General features: G+C 48.9%; 8 protein-coding genes across 8 annotated transcripts; 4 read left to right on the forward strand and 4 right to left on the reverse strand.

Annotated features, from left to right (window-relative positions):
• Positions 1-2,033: 2,033 nt before the first annotated feature.
• Positions 2,034-3,103, forward strand: VFPPC_07018 (extracellular membrane protein, 8-cysteine region, CFEM; the record flags this gene model as incomplete). The annotated part of the gene is made up of 3 exons (XM_018285952.1): positions 2,034-2,641; positions 2,702-3,027; positions 3,078-3,103. The coding sequence occupies 3 exons, from the start codon at positions 2,034-2,036 to the stop codon at positions 3,101-3,103; spliced, it is 960 nt and encodes a 319-aa protein (XP_018140050.1).
• Positions 3,104-3,873: 770 nt separating this feature from the next.
• On the reverse strand, positions 3,874-4,322 carry VFPPC_07019 (killer toxin, Kp4/SMK-like, core; the record flags this gene model as incomplete). The annotated part of the gene is made up of 2 exons (XM_018285953.1): positions 3,874-4,100; positions 4,154-4,322. 2 exons carry the CDS (start codon positions 4,320-4,322, stop codon positions 3,874-3,876), a joined length of 396 nt encoding a protein of 131 aa, XP_018140049.1.
• Positions 4,323-4,547: 225 nt separating this feature from the next.
• VFPPC_16645 (hypothetical protein) lies at positions 4,548-4,811 on the forward strand (the record flags this gene model as incomplete). Its single annotated transcript, XM_018294398.1, has 1 exon — positions 4,548-4,811. One exon carries the CDS (start codon positions 4,548-4,550, stop codon positions 4,809-4,811), a length of 264 nt encoding a protein of 87 aa, XP_018140048.1.
• Positions 4,812-4,883: 72 nt separating this feature from the next.
• Positions 4,884-5,066, reverse strand: VFPPC_18077 (hypothetical protein; the record flags this gene model as incomplete). Its single annotated transcript, XM_022429735.1, has 1 exon — positions 4,884-5,066. One exon carries the CDS (start codon positions 5,064-5,066, stop codon positions 4,884-4,886), a length of 183 nt encoding a protein of 60 aa, XP_022285147.1.
• Positions 5,067-5,973: 907 nt separating this feature from the next.
• Positions 5,974-6,357, reverse strand: VFPPC_14145 (killer toxin, Kp4; the record flags this gene model as incomplete). The annotated part of the gene is made up of 1 exon (XM_018291915.1): positions 5,974-6,357. One exon carries the CDS (start codon positions 6,355-6,357, stop codon positions 5,974-5,976), a length of 384 nt encoding a protein of 127 aa, XP_018140047.1.
• A 1,616-nt stretch (positions 6,358-7,973) lies between these two features.
• On the forward strand, positions 7,974-8,482 carry VFPPC_07020 (killer toxin, Kp4/SMK-like, core; the record flags this gene model as incomplete). The annotated part of the gene is made up of 2 exons (XM_018285954.2): positions 7,974-8,145; positions 8,250-8,482. 2 exons carry the CDS (start codon positions 7,974-7,976, stop codon positions 8,480-8,482), a joined length of 405 nt encoding a protein of 134 aa, XP_018140046.2.
• A 191-nt stretch (positions 8,483-8,673) lies between these two features.
• Positions 8,674-10,911, reverse strand: VFPPC_07021 (heterokaryon incompatibility protein (HET) domain-containing protein; the record flags this gene model as incomplete). The annotated part of the gene is made up of 1 exon (XM_018285955.1): positions 8,674-10,911. The coding sequence occupies one exon, from the start codon at positions 10,909-10,911 to the stop codon at positions 8,674-8,676; it is 2,238 nt and encodes a 745-aa protein (XP_018140045.1).
• Positions 10,912-13,871: 2,960 nt separating this feature from the next.
• VFPPC_07022 (SesB protein) lies at positions 13,872-19,488 on the forward strand (the record flags this gene model as incomplete). Its single annotated transcript, XM_018285956.1, has 4 exons — positions 13,872-16,579; positions 16,635-16,901; positions 16,953-17,540; positions 17,613-19,488. 4 exons carry the CDS (start codon positions 13,872-13,874, stop codon positions 19,486-19,488), a joined length of 5,439 nt encoding a protein of 1,812 aa, XP_018140044.1.
• Between the last annotated feature and the right edge of the window lie 247 nt (positions 19,489-19,735).

The raw sequence follows: 19,735 nt of genomic DNA on the forward strand, positions 1-19,735 counted from the left end.
ATGCCCAAAGTCGCCAAGAAGAATAGCCATCGCCGCAGTTTTGAACTCAAACAAGCCCCCTTTTGAACTATGGAGTCGGAAGCTGGCTCAACTGGGCAGTAACTCTTCAAGATTGTGAGAGTTCAAGGATGCTCAAAGTCGTATTGAAGACTATCGGGCACTATGACCTCCGTGGTAGAAGGCCGGCTCCGTGCCGCCTTGCTTGGGGCCACAAAATATGTCAAGTTGTTTCTAGGTCATCGAACTCTGACGGCGATACATTCCTCGGAGCCCGGCAGGACGTAAGCGTTCACATCTGAAGGGCGGTGGATGGAAAGATTGTTGCCAACCAAAGACACGTAGAAATGTCCGACGTAGATATTTTGTTTAATGACTATTTTGTTGCTGTTATCCTGCTCGTCCGGCGCGTCCCCGATGATCGCGTGCGGATCTTGGGCCTCCAGAGGGAGTGGGCAAGCGGCAAGCGAATTCGGTCGCGAAGGCGCTCTATCACAACTCACAGGAATACATAAATTGCGTCTGTGAGTCCGGGTCTACATTTTGATGATTTAATTGGTGCAGGGCGGCATTCAATCGTCGAATTGGTCCCATTTATCCCATGACCAAGGCCCGAGCACAGCTAGGCACCAAAGACTCCATCCTTGGAGATGAATTGCAGGTCGGCATGCAGCTTCAATGTTGGCAAGAAAGTTGGACTGCAGCCAGATATTATATATATATTAAAAAAATAAACTGAAATGAAACGGGGCTAAACACTCAGTTTAAGAAGTCAGGGCGTCATTCCCCTGTTCAAATGGCCTCTGAGACCTTGTGTGTCGCTTGAATCGAACGATTGGCATTTAACCTCGACATCCAAGCACTTGGTACGGTACTCCGTCGTGAGATTAGATTGCCATAAGGCTGCTTCATGTGGATGCTGTCGACCGACTCGTTGTCCAATCGCATCTGAGCGTTTCTTCGGTTCAAGCGAAACAAGATGACATGGCGAAGTGAGTACTTCTGTTGTTTAATATATGGGACTATGCGGTTAAAATTGAGAACTGAACCCCAAATGTCGTCGTCCACACCCAGAACTGCGACACAAAAACGCCACCGCTCCCATAACAAACTTGACTAGATGACCTGCCGACGTTTTAACATCTTCCCTTACCCCTGCATGGAACATTCAACACATGGCTCTCCTCACATCTGTGCGTACACTCACAATGGGCCAGTCAATGTCTTGAAAAGGTGCTCCAGGACGTGACTGTGTTCACTTGAATCGTCATAGTAGGCTGAACGCACCATACCAAATTGCAATGTTGCAGTGTCCCAAAGAGAGCGGGCTGTTACATACTTCAAGATCGATCCCAACTTGATGATACCAATTGGGCAACAAAGTGAGAAAGAAGCATCCGTCACTGTCTGTGCGTATGCTTCAGTGTAGAAGGATATATATCACGCTCATTAGATTCCTCTAGGTCCCAAGCAACATTAGCTTCCGACTTGAACGTGGTAGCTGCAGTCCCACTGTTAAGAACTTTCCTTCAATGCCGACCTCAAAAATGTTGTTATTTTGGCCATGTGTGGCATTCCTGTGGTGATGGACCTTTCCCTGCTTTGCCGAGCAGAGCAGGTCAGCAATGGAAACGGTCAAGTCCTAAAGTCGCCCGTACAAGTTCTGGCAAGCATCCCATCTTGCGCGGTAAGTTTACATCAAACCACCGTGCTAAATATATAACGGTCCGCTTCCAGGTCAGCAGATCAGCTAACTCAATCCGTCCAGAGGCCATGTTTAGTGACAGCTGTGACAAAGTCTACGTGTCCGCTCACTGACATGAAATGTATTTGCTCCAATAAGAAGATTGATGAAGACGCTGAAAAATGCATATTGGGTGCTTGCACAGTCCCCCAAGCACTAGGCACGTATGACAAGAACAAGAACAAGCTCCTCATCTACGTCTCTGCTAACATACATACATGAAGCCACCAAAAATATAACTTCCACCGCCTGCAATGCCCCCATTCGGGACAAGTCATCGCGGTATAGCGCCATGTCAATTTCCTTTGGAGTCATAACCGTCCTTATCGGCCTTGTGCGCATCATCTACAAAAAGTCTATAAAAGCAACCAAAACACTCAGCCCCGACGACTGGGTCATCATTGTTGCGCTTGCACTCCGCATACCCGGCATTGTCATCAATGTCCAGGGGCTGGCTCGCCACGGACTGGGTAGGGATGTCTGGACTCTAGGCCCAGAGTTAGTCACCTTTGCCCAGTTCTTCTTCGCCGAGGAAGTCATGTACTTTATAGAGTTGTCTCTCATCAAGCTTGCCTTGTCGCTCTTTTTCTTTTATATCTTCCCGTCCAAAAACATCCGACGACTTCTTCTAGGTACAACTATTTTTAACGCTCTCTATGGGGGAGCCTTTGTTATAGCGGCTATTTTCCAATGTACGCCTATCAGTTACTTCTGGACTAAGGAATTTACGCCTTCTAATGGCCATTGCATCAACCTTAATGTATTTGGCTGGGTTCACGCCGCTATTAGCATTGTTCTTGATGTTTGGCTCATTGCTATACCTCTTAGCCAAATTCCGGCGCTAAAGCTACACTGGAAGAAGAAAGTCGGCGTGATAATCATGTTTCTTGTCGGAACATTGTAAGTACTTTGAAGAAAATCCCCCCATAACCCGGTTTGCTAACAGGGACATTAAACTAGTGTCACTATCGTCTCCATTTTGCGCCTACAATCCCTCATTACGTTTGCCAACTCACATAACCCAACCTGGGACCACTATGAAGTTATATACTGGTCCACTATTGAGATCAACGTTGGGATAATCTGCTGCTGCCTCCCTGCCATGCGGCCACTGCTGGTCCGGCTCATCCCGGGACTGGGATCGGGTACAAATAACGCAAAGTCCAACATGGAGGACTACAGCGGAGGATCTCAGGAGCAGAGTAAAAACAATTTGTCCATGAATAAGGAGCAGTATATGCTTTCAAACTCGCAGTCTAGCAAGTCGCGTCTGCGACGAGGCAGTGGTAAGTGACGTCCCCTGAATAAAAACGGACAAGGCTAAAGATTATGGTAGATACGGAGTCAGTGTGGCGAGACTAGGACTCGTTTGTATCAGCATTGTTAGATGGGTCAAATTAGCGATCCAATTCAAGCCATTTTAGTTGAGCATAACGAATACTTCACCTGTAGGAACGCGAAGAGGATCAAATGTTACTAGGAAGTTTGCGAGTTATATTTCACGGGCTAACTTGGCCGGTGTTTGTGTATAATAATTACTTACTTTCGCCCAAGTTGCGATTAGGCAACTAAATAGATACGCAGTCCCCAGTCTCGAGGTTGCTTACTTTTTTTTTTCTTCCTTGTCCCTGAGCTCTAAATAAGCAGTTGCATGAGGCCGTGACGGTGAACAAACAGCGGCTCAGCTAAGACTCACGATAGGGATGGCGCAATGCCAGACGATGAACAGCTCAAGAGGACTAAGAATCTCAACGAGGGTCATCCAACATGTACAAGTTGCCTTTGGTTTGGTCATAGTTTTGCTCTAGAGTGATCTTGTAGTAGTGCAGGACAAACCCATTACCCATGCATTCAGACTGCCCTAACCTCCAAGGTACTTAGAACCAATGTCCCAATCAGAACCAAAGACCAACAGCAACATATTTCACTTAAACTGTGACGCGGCAGAAACTAACATGGCCTGAATCGCCTGAACACAGCGCATTTTGTTGATCTGCACGCTACATGTAGCTAGTGACGACTCAACAACAATGCATTCAAAGGTGGGAGAGGTCAATTAACAGTCTCGCATGCAACAGCGGTATAAAACGCCAAAATTTACATTTTTCTATTCATATGTATACAAACACCCCTTAGCAGTGGCAGTCGCCCTCGCAGCAAGGCTTACCAACATAATTGACAGTAAGCTCGCCCTTGCTAACATCATTACCAGGCTGAGTAGGAATAGAGCCACACTGTCGGCACTTGTGATCTATCAGGCCTTGAACCTGGTTGTAGGCGTCCCTGGCGGAACCAGAAGCGCCGTTCTGGTAGAAAGCGCACACGCTGCCCTGAGAGCCGTGAGAGCAGGCAATTTGCTCTGTTTATGGGTTAGTCACGGGTGTCATCATGTAGTGGTATAAGTCTACTTACGTCCGGTGTTGAAGCGACGGTCACCGCCGCCACCAGCAATCAGGTTGCCGATTTGGTCGTGAACAACTTGCAGGGAGGCATCGTTGAAGGAGCAAACGCCGGAGCCGCGGCAGTTGATACCTAGGGCAGCGGCGCTGGAGATGAAGAAGACGATGGATGAGAGTTGCATTTTGATGTGTACGAGTGTGGTGTGAGTGATTGAGTCAGGATCTTGATGGGGATACTGGGAGAGATGAATAGGTGATGGTGAGAAGCTTTTATATCTTTTGTGCTTCTCAGTCTCTCCGGTTATCTGTTTAGCGCTGGTAGCTGGTTGTTTCAGCATCATGAATTTGGAATCCCCTGGTCAACATAACACAGTCTATACCTTCTTCATGACGATTGACTAGCAGGCATGCGGTGGAAAGAGGAACATCGTCTGACTCCAAAGCAATGTACCTATACTTCGCCTCACGATGTCTGCTCCATTCGCAAGTACATCTGCAGAGTGCCGTTTCCACGCAGTTGCACATGGCATCAAAGCGACCCTGTCTATGGTCAGAAGTATGGAAAGCTTCTGGCCAAATACTTACGAGTTACTCAACTGGGGAAGAGCCAAGCTCAATTGCTTCCTCAACCACTACCCGTTATTTTAGCATCCTCCGCAATAGTTCCCTGATTCCAAGACAAGGTAACTCCCAGATCCACCAGATGATGCTGATTTCCCACCAATCACCCTAGTAAGCCATCGTCATAGATCAGGTATGCTACAGGCGAAGGCCTTCTCCACAGTCTGCAACAGGCTAGTTGAGCCAAATCCTGTACTCAGAGTTAGTTGTCTCGCGCGCGTTTTAGGCAACGAGGAGGGAAGATGGCATAGCGTCGGCATGTCCGCCTCAATCTCATGCAGGGTTACTTCCATGCACCGGGTCATCGGCGAGTTTAACTAGCGCCTAAGAAATCAGCCCTGAACAACGTACGCGGCTGGATTTGAGCTGGAAGTTAATGACTGGTGGTGATGGCTTGAAGGTTGTCTTTGCCGCCGGTTGTGTGGAGTCCGGCAGTCGATGCTGAAATGCAGGGGAAACTCAAAGAGGCGCTGGGGCGATGATGACCCCTGGAAACGGGATTGATGGAGCAACACTAGTGCTTAGTCAATCGGTTGAGGCGTTGTAGATCTGTTGATCTTGCGCAGATGTAGTGTATCTTTTCGATTGTTCACCATGGATTGGGTTATTGACATCCCAATGGGCGGGTGACGCGTAGAAGTGGCTGTCGCGGAATGTCGGAATAGTTTCTCACCTGATATATTTTTGATATGTCATAATTCATGTACTGGGGCGGTAAACATATGGCAACGGGGAGACTCGGTGTGTGTAGTTGAGAGGGCGCGAACCTTGATGTCTGTCAGCAACTAGTCTCACGGAGAAATTGACGTAGTCGGTTTGAGATCACGGCTCATACATGCGGCAACTATCATTCTGTAATTCGGCATACTAGGGTTAAGCCGAACTGGTTTCTTGAAAAACCCTGCGAGCAAGCATGTAAGATGGAAGTGGCGCAAAGTTACGTCTCGTACACAATACACCACGTACGAAAGTGAGAAACCAATACAGTTTGTAATGGATGAGGCTTGAGGTTTATGTGAGATCTACAGACTCAGGGTTGCAGCGCAATAAGTCATAATATTTCGCAGTACAACACATCACAACTGGTGATAATCTTAAAAACTGAGTGACCGATTTAAACATGCCATCTATTGCTGTAATACACCACGTCTACCCCTATAACCAAAATGTACATGTAACCCATCACGAACGTTTCAACTCGCCAAAACCCATCTAGCAAGCACCCTGACAGTGAGGATCTCCAACAACATTAACAGTGAGCTCACCCTTGCTCACATCATTACCAGGCTGCGTAGGCACAGAACCACACTTCTTGCACCCGTGGTTGAGCAAGTCCTGGAGGAAACCGGATGTTTGCCCAGCGGTACCAGTCGCACCGTTTTGGTAGAACGCGCAGAGGGAACCAGTGCAGGCAATCTGCTGGCCGGTCGAGTATCTGCGATTACGGTCCTGAATGTTGTCCACGATGGCTTTGAGGTTGATGAGGTTGCCCGCGGCGCCGTCTGATGGGCAGAGACCGGAGCCGCGGCAGTTGATGCCCAGAGCAGAGGTAGATGCTGCGAGGGCGGCGACAGAGGTGAGGATTGAGTACTTCATTGTGTTTGTATAGAAGAGAGATGAGGATGGGAGGTGTTGTTTGTAATGGAGTGTATGCAGATGGGGGATTTGAGGGACTAAATATGATTTGCGACTAGCAGTTTCCGTGAAAGGAGTATGAGACGGCATGATACGTTCCAATGGCCTCAGATATTGTAGACCACGTCCCACGTGAGTCGATCAAGGCTGGACACCGGCTGGTGTGCCATCTCCATGACAAAAGATTACCGGTAAACGTGCCAGTACAGTTGCCCATGCGTGAAAGAACAAAAAGTATAATCATGTACTACGTTGAGTGCCGGGCATCAACTTCGCCACAGCCCTCAACAGTCATGAAGAGTAAAACACCAAGATATGCCAAGTAGGAAAGTTACACAACTCCACAAGCTAGACTACGAATTGCCGCCAATGACACAGATGGAGCAACAATTACCCCGAGAATAAGATCCTTGGGCATGGCAGGCGGACACATTCAACGTTCAACAAGACATCCAATCGAAGTTCACTTTCCGCAAGCCTTCAGGCCATAACAGGCAGTTAGACATCCGAAACCAGCATCAACTGATCCATCGCGGTATCCTTGATTCCAAATCCAAGCCATATCTCATAGTTCCTCCAAGTCCGCCCTATTTCTCAAGCCTCCAAATCCTTCCAGCAATTCTCAAACCCACTTTCCACAGCCCCGTGAATGCTTCCCCACGAACGATTGCCGGAAAAATTAATGGCGCCAAACTGATCGACGCGGCGTCTTCTAGCGCGTCGGCCCTATTATACCCTGTCGCTAGCCCTGGCTTTTGTCTCTGAGCTAGGCTTGGCTGACGGATACCATCTTGTTTCGGGCGCCGGCACGGATGGGATCGAATCCTCTAACTGCATGTACCTTGGTTGGACTGAGGGTAGCTTTGCAGTCGTGACGCTAGTTTAGTACTTTGGTTTTGTCTCCTGTGCAGAACCGGGCTCGCCGAAGCCACCACGGTGCATTTCACACCCCAGAATACTCATCTTTCTCGGGGATACTGTTGTGTGCTGATTATGGAGAATTGCGTCGATCAGGGAGCTAGGAGGAATTTGGTACCTCGTGTCTGCGTTACTTTGCGTTTGTGGACTGCATTTACAGCCATATGCCGGCCGGCATCCGATTCCGACTAACACCCACTAAATTTGGGGGGTTTTCGGTAGTGACATCATGGTGTCTTGTTTGGTATTACCCCTGCTGTGGTATGGCGACTAAGATGGCACATGGAAAGCCTGGAACTTTCGAAGGTTGTAGCTGGAGGGTTGTTGGGCTGTTGGACGAGGTACATCGGTGAAGCTAAGCTGAGAACTTGTACAGATACTTGCAGTCTTGTCGTGTAATCGGCAGGATGCAGGGGCGTTTGTCTAATTCGACGAGATATCTGATTACTTAGCACAGATCAAAGCATTGCCCCGGGATGTGAAACCCAACATTTGCCCAAAATCTGCATGCTACTTCTTCTCTACTCACTCTGTGATTCTGCTATCTTACATTCTTGTATTCTTGTTGTATATAAGAGCCTCTTCCTCCACATTCACTTCGCTCATTTTCACCCAATACCACCAGCACACGTCTAAACTCGTTACTATCATACATCACAATGGTCTCCCTCAGCATCATCGCCACATTTGTTGCCAGCGCCGCCGCTCTTGGTATCAACTGCCGCGGTTCCGGTGGCTGCAACTTCAACGACGCCAAGTTGAGCGATGTCTTGACCCAAGTTAAGCAGATTCAAGCTCAGGGCAATGGCAATCATCGCTATAACACAGGAGGTAAGTTGCTGTATCTGAGGCGGTAGTCGTGGAATAACAGTTCGCACGTCTCTGGTCCCTCTTGTTTCTATTGCGCACACTCACAGCTGCTAACGGAGGCGTAGTCCAACTTGCTTGTGCCCAAGGCCAATACGCCTCCATTTGTGCCTTCTACCAAAATGGCGCCAGCGGCACGGCTAATGATGCTGCCGGTCAGCTTCAGGGTCTGGTTGATCACAAGTGCTCGCAGTGTGGTTCTATTCCCACCCAGCCAGGAAATGATGTCAGCAAAGGTGAGCTCACTGTTAATGTTGTGAGCGCGCCTTGCTGCAAGGGTAACTGTGTTTGCCCAATTTAGAGGACAAGGAGGCGGTAGTGTATACATAGACGTCTTTGAAGCGAATGGATATAATAAATATGCTGAAATGCATTTTGCAAAACCTATGCTGTGTAGAAGAATGTTGGCTTCATCATTATAATGCAGGCATACAGTAACATGAGCGCGCTGAAGATCAAGTATGAACTGGGTGGCAAAGGAAAGAAAGTCATCTAATCCACCAATGTAAATCTCGCGATACCAGAATACCGCAGTCCTCTTCCAAATCCAAGGCCGACCTTCTTCACTTGCCCGCTGGGTAACAAGCGTCCCACGATGCAGCCCGCTCCGGGCTGATCCTGATATGAAGCCGGCATCAACGTAATCAGGCTCGTCAAGTCGTCCACTTGTTCTGTCAGGATTGCCAACTGGGCATTTCTACTCTGCGTGACCAGTAACACAAGAGCAGAGTCAAAACTCAAATCCCGAAGGAGCAGAGCGCCGACTCTAATCCACTCCAACAACGCTATCGGTTCGTTCCTTTGTACAGTCTCCCAGAGTTCGGCCAACTCATGCATGCTTTCGGGCGATATGTTGCGGCCCGTAATCGCCGTATAGGCTGCCAAGGCTCCAGCACAGAGACCCGTCTGCTCATGCACGTCGTCTGGCATGTTAAAAGCCATGGCCAATTCTTGTTGCTGTTGAACCGTCCAATCCAGGATTTGGTTGAACTTCATAGGCCACTCTTCTAAACTTCCTGTGCCGAAATGGCAGTGCATTCGGGTCACGTAGTCATACCCAACATTGTTGAGGTGTAGTCCATTTGATGTAGGCTCAAGAGTGTGAGACTCCTCGCGACTCCGTAACTCTGGAGTGATCATTCCAATACTTTCGTGATTAACCGGGAGCTGCGATTGCCCACCAAGGAACATGCATGCTCGAAAATCACCGTCGGCGAGGTGCACTCGGTACAATTCCTGGTACAGCTCGTCAACGGTGCGATGGTAGGTGACGGTAGGCAGCGCCTTATTCACAAGGCCGAGAATGCCAAGTACTCGATCTTGTTCAAACTTGCAATGTCTTGTTTGGACAGCTTGAGCAAGGTGCCAATACGATATACCGCCACTTCGGTACAGCTGACGCAGTTTCAGCATTTTATGAACCTCGGATCGCTGCAGATCGTGAGCAAACCCTGTTCCAAGCAAGGCTCCCCCTTTTATCAGGGACCTCGAGAGCATCTCAATCACCCCTGAGAGCTGCCACATAGAAGCTCCGGAAAACATATACCTCTCAGGAGTGCAGAAATAAACCGAGTCGGGGATGACGCCTTCTTGTAATGTCCATACTCTTCTGAACCAAGGGGCATTGCTGATAGCTGCCATTCGCCGAATCCAAGAAATGCAATCCTGCTCACTCAGCTTTAGATTGAACAAGCTTCCACCTCCGACGACTTCCTGCAATGCCTCAGGGTATGGTGTACCATGCTTATCTTGCTTGTACATGGCGTTGATGTGCTCGATGGCATTCAAGACCATTTCCCAACCGGGGTCGCCAAAAGTATTATCCAACCAAACGAAGCAGCCTGTGGCATTTGCGAAATAGGACTTCATTTGGGCAATCTCTACTTCGTTCCTCAGTCTCTGGTCCAGACAAAGAACGTCGATCCATACATATCTCTCTCCGATGACCACTCGCGCAGCTTCAAGGATCTGCAAGAGCCTCGTCTCGCTCTGAATTGGGATGCTCCATCCCACTCCGTATCGCGAGCCATCGATATTTGTCGTCTGTCCCCAAACGTGAGATATGGCTGCGTACCTGACTCTACCAACGTCTGCGGATCTAACAACCCGATATTGCGAAAGGTCGAACAAAAGCGCTGGCAATTGGACAACTCCTGACGCCGGTGATGCGGAAAATAGTGCGGTCCCAAAACTACCCCCAACGTCGTGGCTATTTGCCCAAGCTGTGGCTAGCCGTTCGGTGAAGTCAAGATGGAGCTTTCCAGCGGCGGGTAACAGACTCTCTGCTGCATCTTCTAGTTCTAGTGGTGGCCATAAACCGCGTTCAAGTTTGAGAGTGAACGAGTATGGCTCATCAACAGCGGGGATGGGAGAAGACTGCAGCGGTGTTGTCGCGGCTGCACTGGAGATTGGAACCGCGGCTGGAGGAGACGGGTGTTGGTGCTGTTGGTATTGCTGTTGTTGCTGAATCTGATGATGATGCGTTGCAGGCTGTGTTGGAGGATGAGGATGATGCTGTTGGTACTGTTGGTGCTGTTGATGCTGCGATGAAGCTGCAACATAGTTTTTCGACGCAGACGGCCCCGATACATAAGGATTTGGTGTCAGGTTCTGTCCAGGCTGTCGATCTGAGGCTTGCGCGGCATAAATGTATTGGTTTGTAGTCTGGCCAGGCGGGTCAACTTGCTTTGATGATCGCTTACCGCCGAACATGGTCTTGAACTTCTTCATCTTGGACAATTGATGTGAAGATTGAGTGTCGGCAACTTCACGGCCAGAGTATCGTAGTCTATGAACAAAGCAATGTTGGGTTTGCGGTGGCAGCAGCCGCTGGCCTACTCATTCAACACCCATGTCCTTTCCTCCTCATCCAGTTTCCGATCCTGCAGACCGTGTATCGTAACCACCTGTCCACGAGGCGTTTTGGTGCTTGCGTGTTGGCATATTTGTCGCTGGGTGGCGTTCTAAGCCATCCAGCCAAGCCATAACACTTGAGCCTAGTGTTCAAACTGCAGTCCAAGCTGAAGAGGAAGCTTACTTGGCCCACCAATGAAGAGAGAGGCACGCTGGTGAATCCAACCGAATCAAGAGATGGCGTGCTAAAGGGCCAGGCTGGGTGGATCGTCGTAGGATGGGTTGGCCCAGTTGGGTATGTGGCAGAGTTGCTGTTCGATAACATGGTGTCCAGTGTTGTCCAAAGTTGAAACCATGATCATGATCAAGCACCTGAGTTGGCGGCAGCATGCCGTGCCAGATATCATGATTTATGGCGATGGCCCGCGCACCTATTGAATCCATGTCGAAAACGAGTCTGCCGTGCGAATAACTGTCCGGTATCACCGTTCCTCATGGCCTCCCACTCCGCGTAGATGAACCTAAGCCAAAGTTATATGCGCCGGTTCGCCCGTGTTGAGTTCCTGTCGATATTTATGAAGTGATGAATATGTTTCTGCACTCCGCAGTGCTTTGATGAGCGATGGTTGAGCAATGTTGGCTTGCAGCCAAAAGGAAAGGGGGCTGTTGATTCCAGAGTATTCCTTGTGCATGAATACGAACGTGCAGCGCTCTTTCGCTGCGTGTGATAAGTCTAGACAAAGACCATAACTCGAAACCTCGGAAATGTTCCTCGTTTAGCTGCAGATAGTAAATAATCGTGACATATTGTGTATAGTATGAAGATTGCACGGCTGGCCAATGGCTCACAGGCAACGCAATTATGTCCCACCTCAACCAAAAAGGAGAGGAGCTGGAATTTCCAACATGCAGTGAAACAACGGTCTCCCAGAGAAGAATGGCATCCGACACAGTGATATGAGAGCCGGCGTCTGCAGCGTTTGGACACAGGGTTCGATTGCTTTGTCTCATTTTCCTTTGTGCGGCACCCCTTTGCCAAAAGTCTTGTCCATTTTGACTTAACTACAGATGGAGATTCTCAGCCCATTTCAGTTCCATGCCTAGCATTTTTCTGGAAGTCTGGCCGTGATTCAGGGTGCTGAGACCATATCAACGAATGGATAGCCTTTGCGTGCTAATCCATGGGTGTCATCTGGTAAGATTCAACGAAACCAGCGCAGTATGTAGCTGATGGGCCAGAATCGGGCACACTTAGACGAAACCTATTGTATGTGTTACAGTTCAGTCCTGGGGTTAGGCACGTAATGCGACATCAAGAGCCATGGAGTGGGCTGCCTACACCATGCAAAAGGTGAGTGATCCAACTGTCGCCTTTTTCGTCGGACAGCAGTATTGCAGAGATGCCGTCGTAAGGAGATGGTATCTTCAAAGACAAACTGCAGTGCCTCGAGGAGCACAAGGTGTAGCCATTCATCCAGGACGCATGTTTCGAGTCGCTCTGACACAACCTACCAACCCGCGGCTTGGTCGCTGCGGCTGCACGTCCATTTCCAAATATCGAACGAACCCCCAAAATTTCAGAGGATTTAACAGTTATTGTCATTAGAAGTGACATTGTGCTTTCTAAGGAACCTGCGTCGTGTCGTGTGTTGGCGGCACCGACATTCCGACTGGCCCCTGGCCCCGATTCGATGCAGAGAAATGGCCATGGAAAGCCTGCGATGGCAAGCCTGAAAATGCAAGCAAAATACCTGGTTGCAAATCCGCAACGTGGAATATAGATTTGTGAGTCAGAGCAGAGATTTGGCTGATTGTAATCGCAAGTCCACGTATGCATCCTCGGCAAACGAGGCCATCACTCTGATCAGTGATGATGAGCGAGAGCGATGTTCATCCGAGCATGACCACCAAGGTTGGCCAATTCTTCTTGTCGTTTTTGCATTTCGATTCAGCCCTCTCTTTACTTTCTTCCCTTTCCTCATATGCAATGGCTGAGAATTGAACCAGGCCCTTCAGAAGCATTCGTGGCAGAAAAGTACAGACGGAAACAAAACCTGGTCATCTGTGTAACGTGTGGCTTTATTGCCTGTCAGCAGCAGCTTCGGTGCTTGCAAGACATCATGCGCATGAATACAACCAAGTCTGTGAATGTGAAGGCTGTGAGACCTACCGGACGCTGCTTCCAAGCGAATTCACTCTGCACGGAGTACGGAGTGTGGATGGGATGGGATGGGCTGGGCTGGGCTGGGATGGGCTGGTGCCCATCAGACGACGTGACGTCTGGTGTCTTTGTTCAACCGCACACGGGCGTTGCTTCAAGCACGCACTTGAGTCACAGTCCAGTCCAGTCCAGTCTGGTGCGTCAAGTTCAATGTTTGGTGCACCCAGTGCTGGGCTGCAATTGGCTTGTTGGCTGGCCACTCGTGAACAGACATCTGGACACACGCAACAACATTGCCGACTTCAATGTTGTGTTACCCTCCATGTCCATGACCATCAAATGTCCTTTTCCTTGTTCTTTTCCTTCCAAGTCTCCATCTCCTTCTCTTTCCCGCCACCCCCAGACGCTTCCTCACACACCATACCAGACATTCAAGTCTCTCCCCTTCCCCTTTCATATGTTCTGCCGGCCTCTTCTCTTCACCTAACTGGCAAACGTCTGTCTCCTACTGGTTGCAACCGACCCTCTTGAGACTGCCTGGGATGATAGATAAATAGGCGAAGTAGGAATAAGAGGCGATCATTTTCACATTCCTCCTGTGGCGACCCCAACAGTTTTCATTCATTTTTTATCCGACATGCCCTACCTATGGAAGAAAATCCGCAGATCGAGCACAATGGAGAAAAGAAAATACAAGCAGATCTCGGGGAAACGACCAGATTGCTCCCTCCCAAAACACTATATACGGCCCTCTTCGTCAGACAGCAGCCTGAAGGTGTTGTATGATTGTGAAAATGCAACACTCGATGTCTGCTTTATTCATGGCCCAGATGGCAATCCTGGAAGCGCCTGGACAGCTTCCGGCCAGTCTGCACCGTGGCCGGGAATCTTGCTTCCTCCAAAGCTTTCGAGTGCTCGTGTCCTTGCATACGATTTTGAAGAATATCAGACAACCGAAGATGTCGCGTCAACGCCGGACGGTCTGCAACAGGTTGCGATGGGGCTCCTAAGGAGCCTTGTTAGTGACAGAGCTCAGTTCCACGCATCACATCGTCCTATCATCTTCGTTGCTCATAGTCTGGGAGGTTTTATATGCAAGAAAGCGTTGCTTTTGTCACAAAGCTTGCCTCACCTTGACGAAATTTGGTATGATACTCGGGGGATCATCTTCATGGGCACCCCCCATGGCGAAATCACTGAATTGGCCATTCGGTCGTCGCCAGCCTCTGCTGTCATAAAGCCCATGTTGGAGACATTCGGTGCACGTTTGCAGGACCTTCAGAGCGTGCAGGATGAGTTTCTGTCCATGATTCAAGCCAGACAGAAGGACAAAGCCAAGTTGGAGATTATGTGCTTCTTTGAGCTCTTGCCTACAGATGGACGCAACACAGTCATCTCGCAGAAGCAAGCGACCCTGGGCGGTTACGACTCTACTGGTCTTCAAGCAACACATATGAATATGACGCGGTTCGCAACTTCGGAAGATGATGGCTTCAAACTTCTCGTGGAAAAATTGCTTCAATGGACATGCAGTCGAAACACTGGCCATCAAGAGGCTCCACGTCCTAGAGCAGTGACCTCATCGACGAAGAGCTATCGACCAATGTCTTCGGATTATGCCTCTCATCGCTTCCAACGCGCAAATAGAATTTCATCACCGAATTTACCGCCCCTCTCGTGTAGTCGAAAGCGCTCCAGGTCTTTTGAGAGCTGGGATCCATTTTCGTGGGCTGCCGAGAATGGAGATAAGACCGTTATCAGCATGTTCCTCAAGACGGGCAAAGTCAACATCAATACAAAGAGCGGCAAATACGATCGAACCGCGCTACTTACAGCCGCATATTTCGGGCAAGAGGAAATAGTAGAAGTGTTGCTTGGCCACAAAGACATTGAAGTTGATGCAAAAGATCTCCTTGGCTACACACCCTTAATAGCGGCAGCTCGGAATGGACACGAGTCTGTCGTCAGATCGCTTTTAAACGTGGGCAAAGCCAATTCGACTATTGCAGACAATGAGGGAAAGACTGCCCTGCTCTGGGCCTCTCATGGGGGCTATGCAACTGCCGCAGAGCTGTTACTAGACAAGCCTAAAGATCATGTTCTGGCGAGGGACGTCTTTGGCCAAACCCCGTTCTCGGCGGCCGCCATGGGAGGCCACGAGAACATCTTAAAGCTCCTGCTCGGGACGAACGAGGGCGAAATTGATCTAAAGGATAACGCCGGTCGAACGCCCTTGTCTTTGGCAGCGGAGCATGGACACTATTCGGTGACAAATTTGCTCCTGCGCACTGGCAAAGTCGACGTCAATTCAACCGACATTTTTGACAAGACGCCACTGATATTCGCATCTGAAAACGGGCACCACGATATTTTGGGACTTCTTCTTGATACAGGAACAGCTGATATTGACAAAAGAGATCGCCTTGGTCACACACCACTACTGTGGGCGACAAAAAATGGACACGAAACAGTTGTGAGGTCACTGTTGAGCACCGACGCAGTTAATGTCAATGCAAAGAATCCCGCAGGTTACAACCCCTTACTCTTGGCTGCCAAGAATGGCTGTTGCTCGATAGTCAAGCTACTTCTTGATACGAATAAGGTTGATATGAGTTCAACTGATGAACATGGTCGTTCACCGCTATGGTGGGCGCAGACCAATGGACATGATATCATCGTTAAACTACTACAAAGCACGGGAAAGATTCTTCCTTTGGAGCAGGACAGCGGAAATGGTTCCGCATCAATTTCACCATCAAAAAAGAGATTGCATAAGTCTGTTTCAAAGTCGAAATTCAGCGTTGGTGCTGTAGATGAACGGTCTTATCGTACAGACGCCCGCATGAATAGCCCATTCAAGGATCACAGGCATGGCACGAATTCGTCAACATCTGCTGACCAGCAAGCCAGATTTCCGCTAGCGAAACCAAGGCAGTCTATCCATCGTCAAATCGAGAATAGCACCAGCATTGCCGGAAATGTTTTGCTTCAAAAAGTTGAACAGCTTAAATCCAGAATACCAGAGAACCAAAAAGAGTTGTCACAGGGGCAATATGCTGCGGTGCTGGACAATCTCCAACAAGTCTCTTTCGATTTGAGACAGCTTCAATCAGAAATAGACAATGGAAAGCCGGCAACGACTCGAAATACAGGTATTAAGCTAGAACAACAATCTTCTCTGCTCCAACGTGTTCTATCCGTCACAAAATTGATGCGTCGGCCGCACGAGATGGGCACAGACCAGACTCGAGACCAAATCCTCGAGCAAATAACTGGCATAACACTAGAGTATCTAGATATGCTGATGGGTTCCGTGAAAATTGCTGAGGACCTTGACAAGTCCCTAGCAATCGCTCACAAAGCAAGCGGCACTGGCGAGTCACGGTAAGCGATTTGCACAGGCAGCAATATCTGAATTTGACTAACATGAGTTGGACAGGGCTCTTGGGGCCACCACCCATACCCCGAACGAGAAGCAAGTTTTAGAATCACGACCCGGGGAGGTAAAATACTCTGTGCGGCCATTCAATCCCTGTCGACACTCAACTCACTTCGACGCAAGACATGAGTACTTCCGGGGCCGTCGACTTTCTGATACCTGCAAGTGGTTCCATTCCACGGTTGAGTTTCAGAATTGGTTTTTTGGCGACAAAAATGACGCGCTGTGGTGTTGGGGAATCAACGGATGTGGGAAAAGCACAATTGTGTATGTTCCAAGTTAAATGTTTGTTCGCATCTTGCCCTAACTTCTTCAAAGCTCGAGCGTCATTGATATGCTAGAGCTCACAGGCCACATTCATGCCTACTACTACTTCAGCGAGGAGAAGCGACAATCTGCTACAAGGCTAGTAGCAAGTCTCCTTGAGCAACTACAGGCTCAGATTGACTGTCTTGACTCATCTCCAAGTGACATAAAACCCACAGCTGTGCCTGGCACTTACGAGAGTCACGAAAAGAGCCTTGCTTCAAAGCAAGAGAGCTTCCATGTTCTGCTCGAAGAGATGACGAAAATCTGTTCGAAAACTACGCAAGGTGTTTTTGTCGTGCTTGACGCATGGAGGGAGTCAAACATGAAAGATGCTGACGAATTCCACGAAGTTCTTGAGCATCTTCGCTCGGCCCATTGCAAGATATTGATAACAAGTCGGACAAGTGACGTACAGAACATCTTTTGCGACCACGTGGATATAGGAATCGATTTAAAGCACAACATCAGCGACTTGTGCCAGTATGTTGAACAAAACATTCTTGAATGGGCAGAAAGTGGACATGGCGAGAGAGGTGCTATGAATAGGCTCGAGATATCTCGCGTCGTAGACATTATTGCGAGCAGTTCATACGGATCGTAAGCATTGGATTCTGTCTTGTTTTTTTTTTTTTTTTTTTTGCCAAACCCGACTCTAACATCGATCCCCAGATTCTACTATGCACATATGCTTGTGCAAATATTTAAAGGAGTTTATTCCCCATCTGACTCCATGAATATGCATTTCCTTCAAAAGTTATTCCACCTGGACCGGCCGATGTATATCATTTCGGAAATGCTGGAAATATTCGAGCGAAACGAGAGTTTCTGGCCTGCCAAGGCAACACTGTTCTGGTTGTCTATTTCTCCGTGTGGAGTGCCTATGCAATCACTTCAAAGCGCTCTTCCTCTGATTTCTGCAAACTTCTCCAACGCCAGCGACGAAACCTTCGGCGAAGATTTCGACATAGTCCTGGATCAACTGACGGGCATTGCAGCAGTTGATCCTGGAACCGCAACGCTGCAAATAGCTTCTGACGATATACGATCGGCAATTCTGGAAAGATGGGGGAATCCAAGCCAGGATCTCATATTCAACATCTTCAGACTCTGCGTCGAGAGTCTTGGCACAATTGACGCTCATTCCCTGCGCACCGAGGCCTTGATGGAGTCTTTTTTAAAAAGTAATCCATTCCTTGTATATGCTACGCAAACGTGGGCGTTCTACCGTAGAAAGCTGCTTGACTTATCTCACAATTCTGCACATAGCCCGAAGAATGTGCCCTTGGTGTCCGACCTGACCCAGAGACAGCCACATGTTGGCCAGATGTCTATTGTCCCAGTTGAGGATAGTCCAGAGGAGAGTGTGATAGGATCCGTCGACAACTACACCGACCGTGTTGCCATCCTCACGAGGGCGCTCTTCGAAAATGAAAACGTCCGCGCCATCTTAGCCGTATCCTTGTATCTTGACGGTGATTCCGAGGAAGGACACGTCGACTATCAGAGCATCCGCTCCTGGGTCTGTTCTATGTCAAGGGTGCATATTGCAGCACGACTCGGAATGAACGATCTTGTTTTGGAGACACTGATTAATGACCCTTCGGGTTGCCAGAAACAAGATGATAAAGGCCGAACACCACTTCATGAAGCAGCACGCGCTGGATTTCTCGACGTAGTCAAAACGCTGTTGTCAGCCGGGGCTGAAGTCGATGCTCCGAATCATTCGAACAATACCCCTTTACATTACGCGAAACACTCCGGCAATCACAGGCTCTTTGTGCTCATGTTTGAACACTTTTGCAGAAAGTATTGCCCGGGAGAGGTCTCTGGAGCTGTAGACGAAGTTGCAAAGCACATCGATGATTACGCTGCCTGCATTTGTCCTGATAGCACTACACGTCACATCAGGCGAAAGAAAGAGTTGGCGATGATTAATGCAATCAGGCAGGGTCAGGTTGGAGTTTGTCGCTTCCTAGTCGAAAAATGCTCACTGAGTATGGATTGCCGGGATGACAATGGTGTTCCAGCACTCCACGTCGCCATAAATACGCAGCAACTTGAGCTAGTCAGACTCGCATTGGCCGCCGGAGCAAGCCCATCCGCTGTGGGAGGGGAGAAAAATGAATCAGCTCTGCACTTGGCGGCGCGTTTAGGGAACTGCGACATGGTGGTGCTTCTCATGAGCAAGAATGCCTCCATGCGACATGTCGACAATGATGACCGCACTATCCTTATGGCTGCCGTAGAGTGCCAAAGTGACGAAAGTGCCGAGAAGATCATGCTCAAATTCCTCCGCTACTTCTATCTGGACGAGATTGAGATTCTCGTCAAAAGAGACAGGTTTGGTCGTGGGGTGATGCATGTAGCTGCCATGAAGGGAATGACTAAGTTGTTACAGATGTACATCGACCCTGGGTTCTATGTCAAACTCACGGCACCAGATAACAAAGGGAAACGGCCGCTTGATTATGCACAAGAGCACGGCCACGGTGAGGCTGCATGCGTCCTCAAAGATTGGGATGACTCTAGGGAAAGACTAAGATAAAACTGGGCAGTGTGGAGCAAAGAATACAATATATTCTATATTAGAGCCCCAGTGCATTCGATCATGATAGATAAGTCAGGGCTGACTGATGTACACGGTAAAAGAAGATGTCCTTCAACATAGAAGCAAGTGTTTGTCACCAGGAGGCGCTTTTACCGTGCTTTGCTGAATACAATTTGAGGCTTTCTGCACCTGACCTCTTGTCCATGTTGAGCTTCGCTTTTGGACCCCAGGGCGTCACTGAATG

This window comes from Pochonia chlamydosporia, chromosome 7 (assembly GCF_001653235.2).
Source record: "Pochonia chlamydosporia 170 chromosome 7, whole genome shotgun sequence".
NCBI classification, from domain to species: domain Eukaryota; kingdom Fungi; phylum Ascomycota; class Sordariomycetes; order Hypocreales; family Clavicipitaceae; genus Pochonia; species Pochonia chlamydosporia.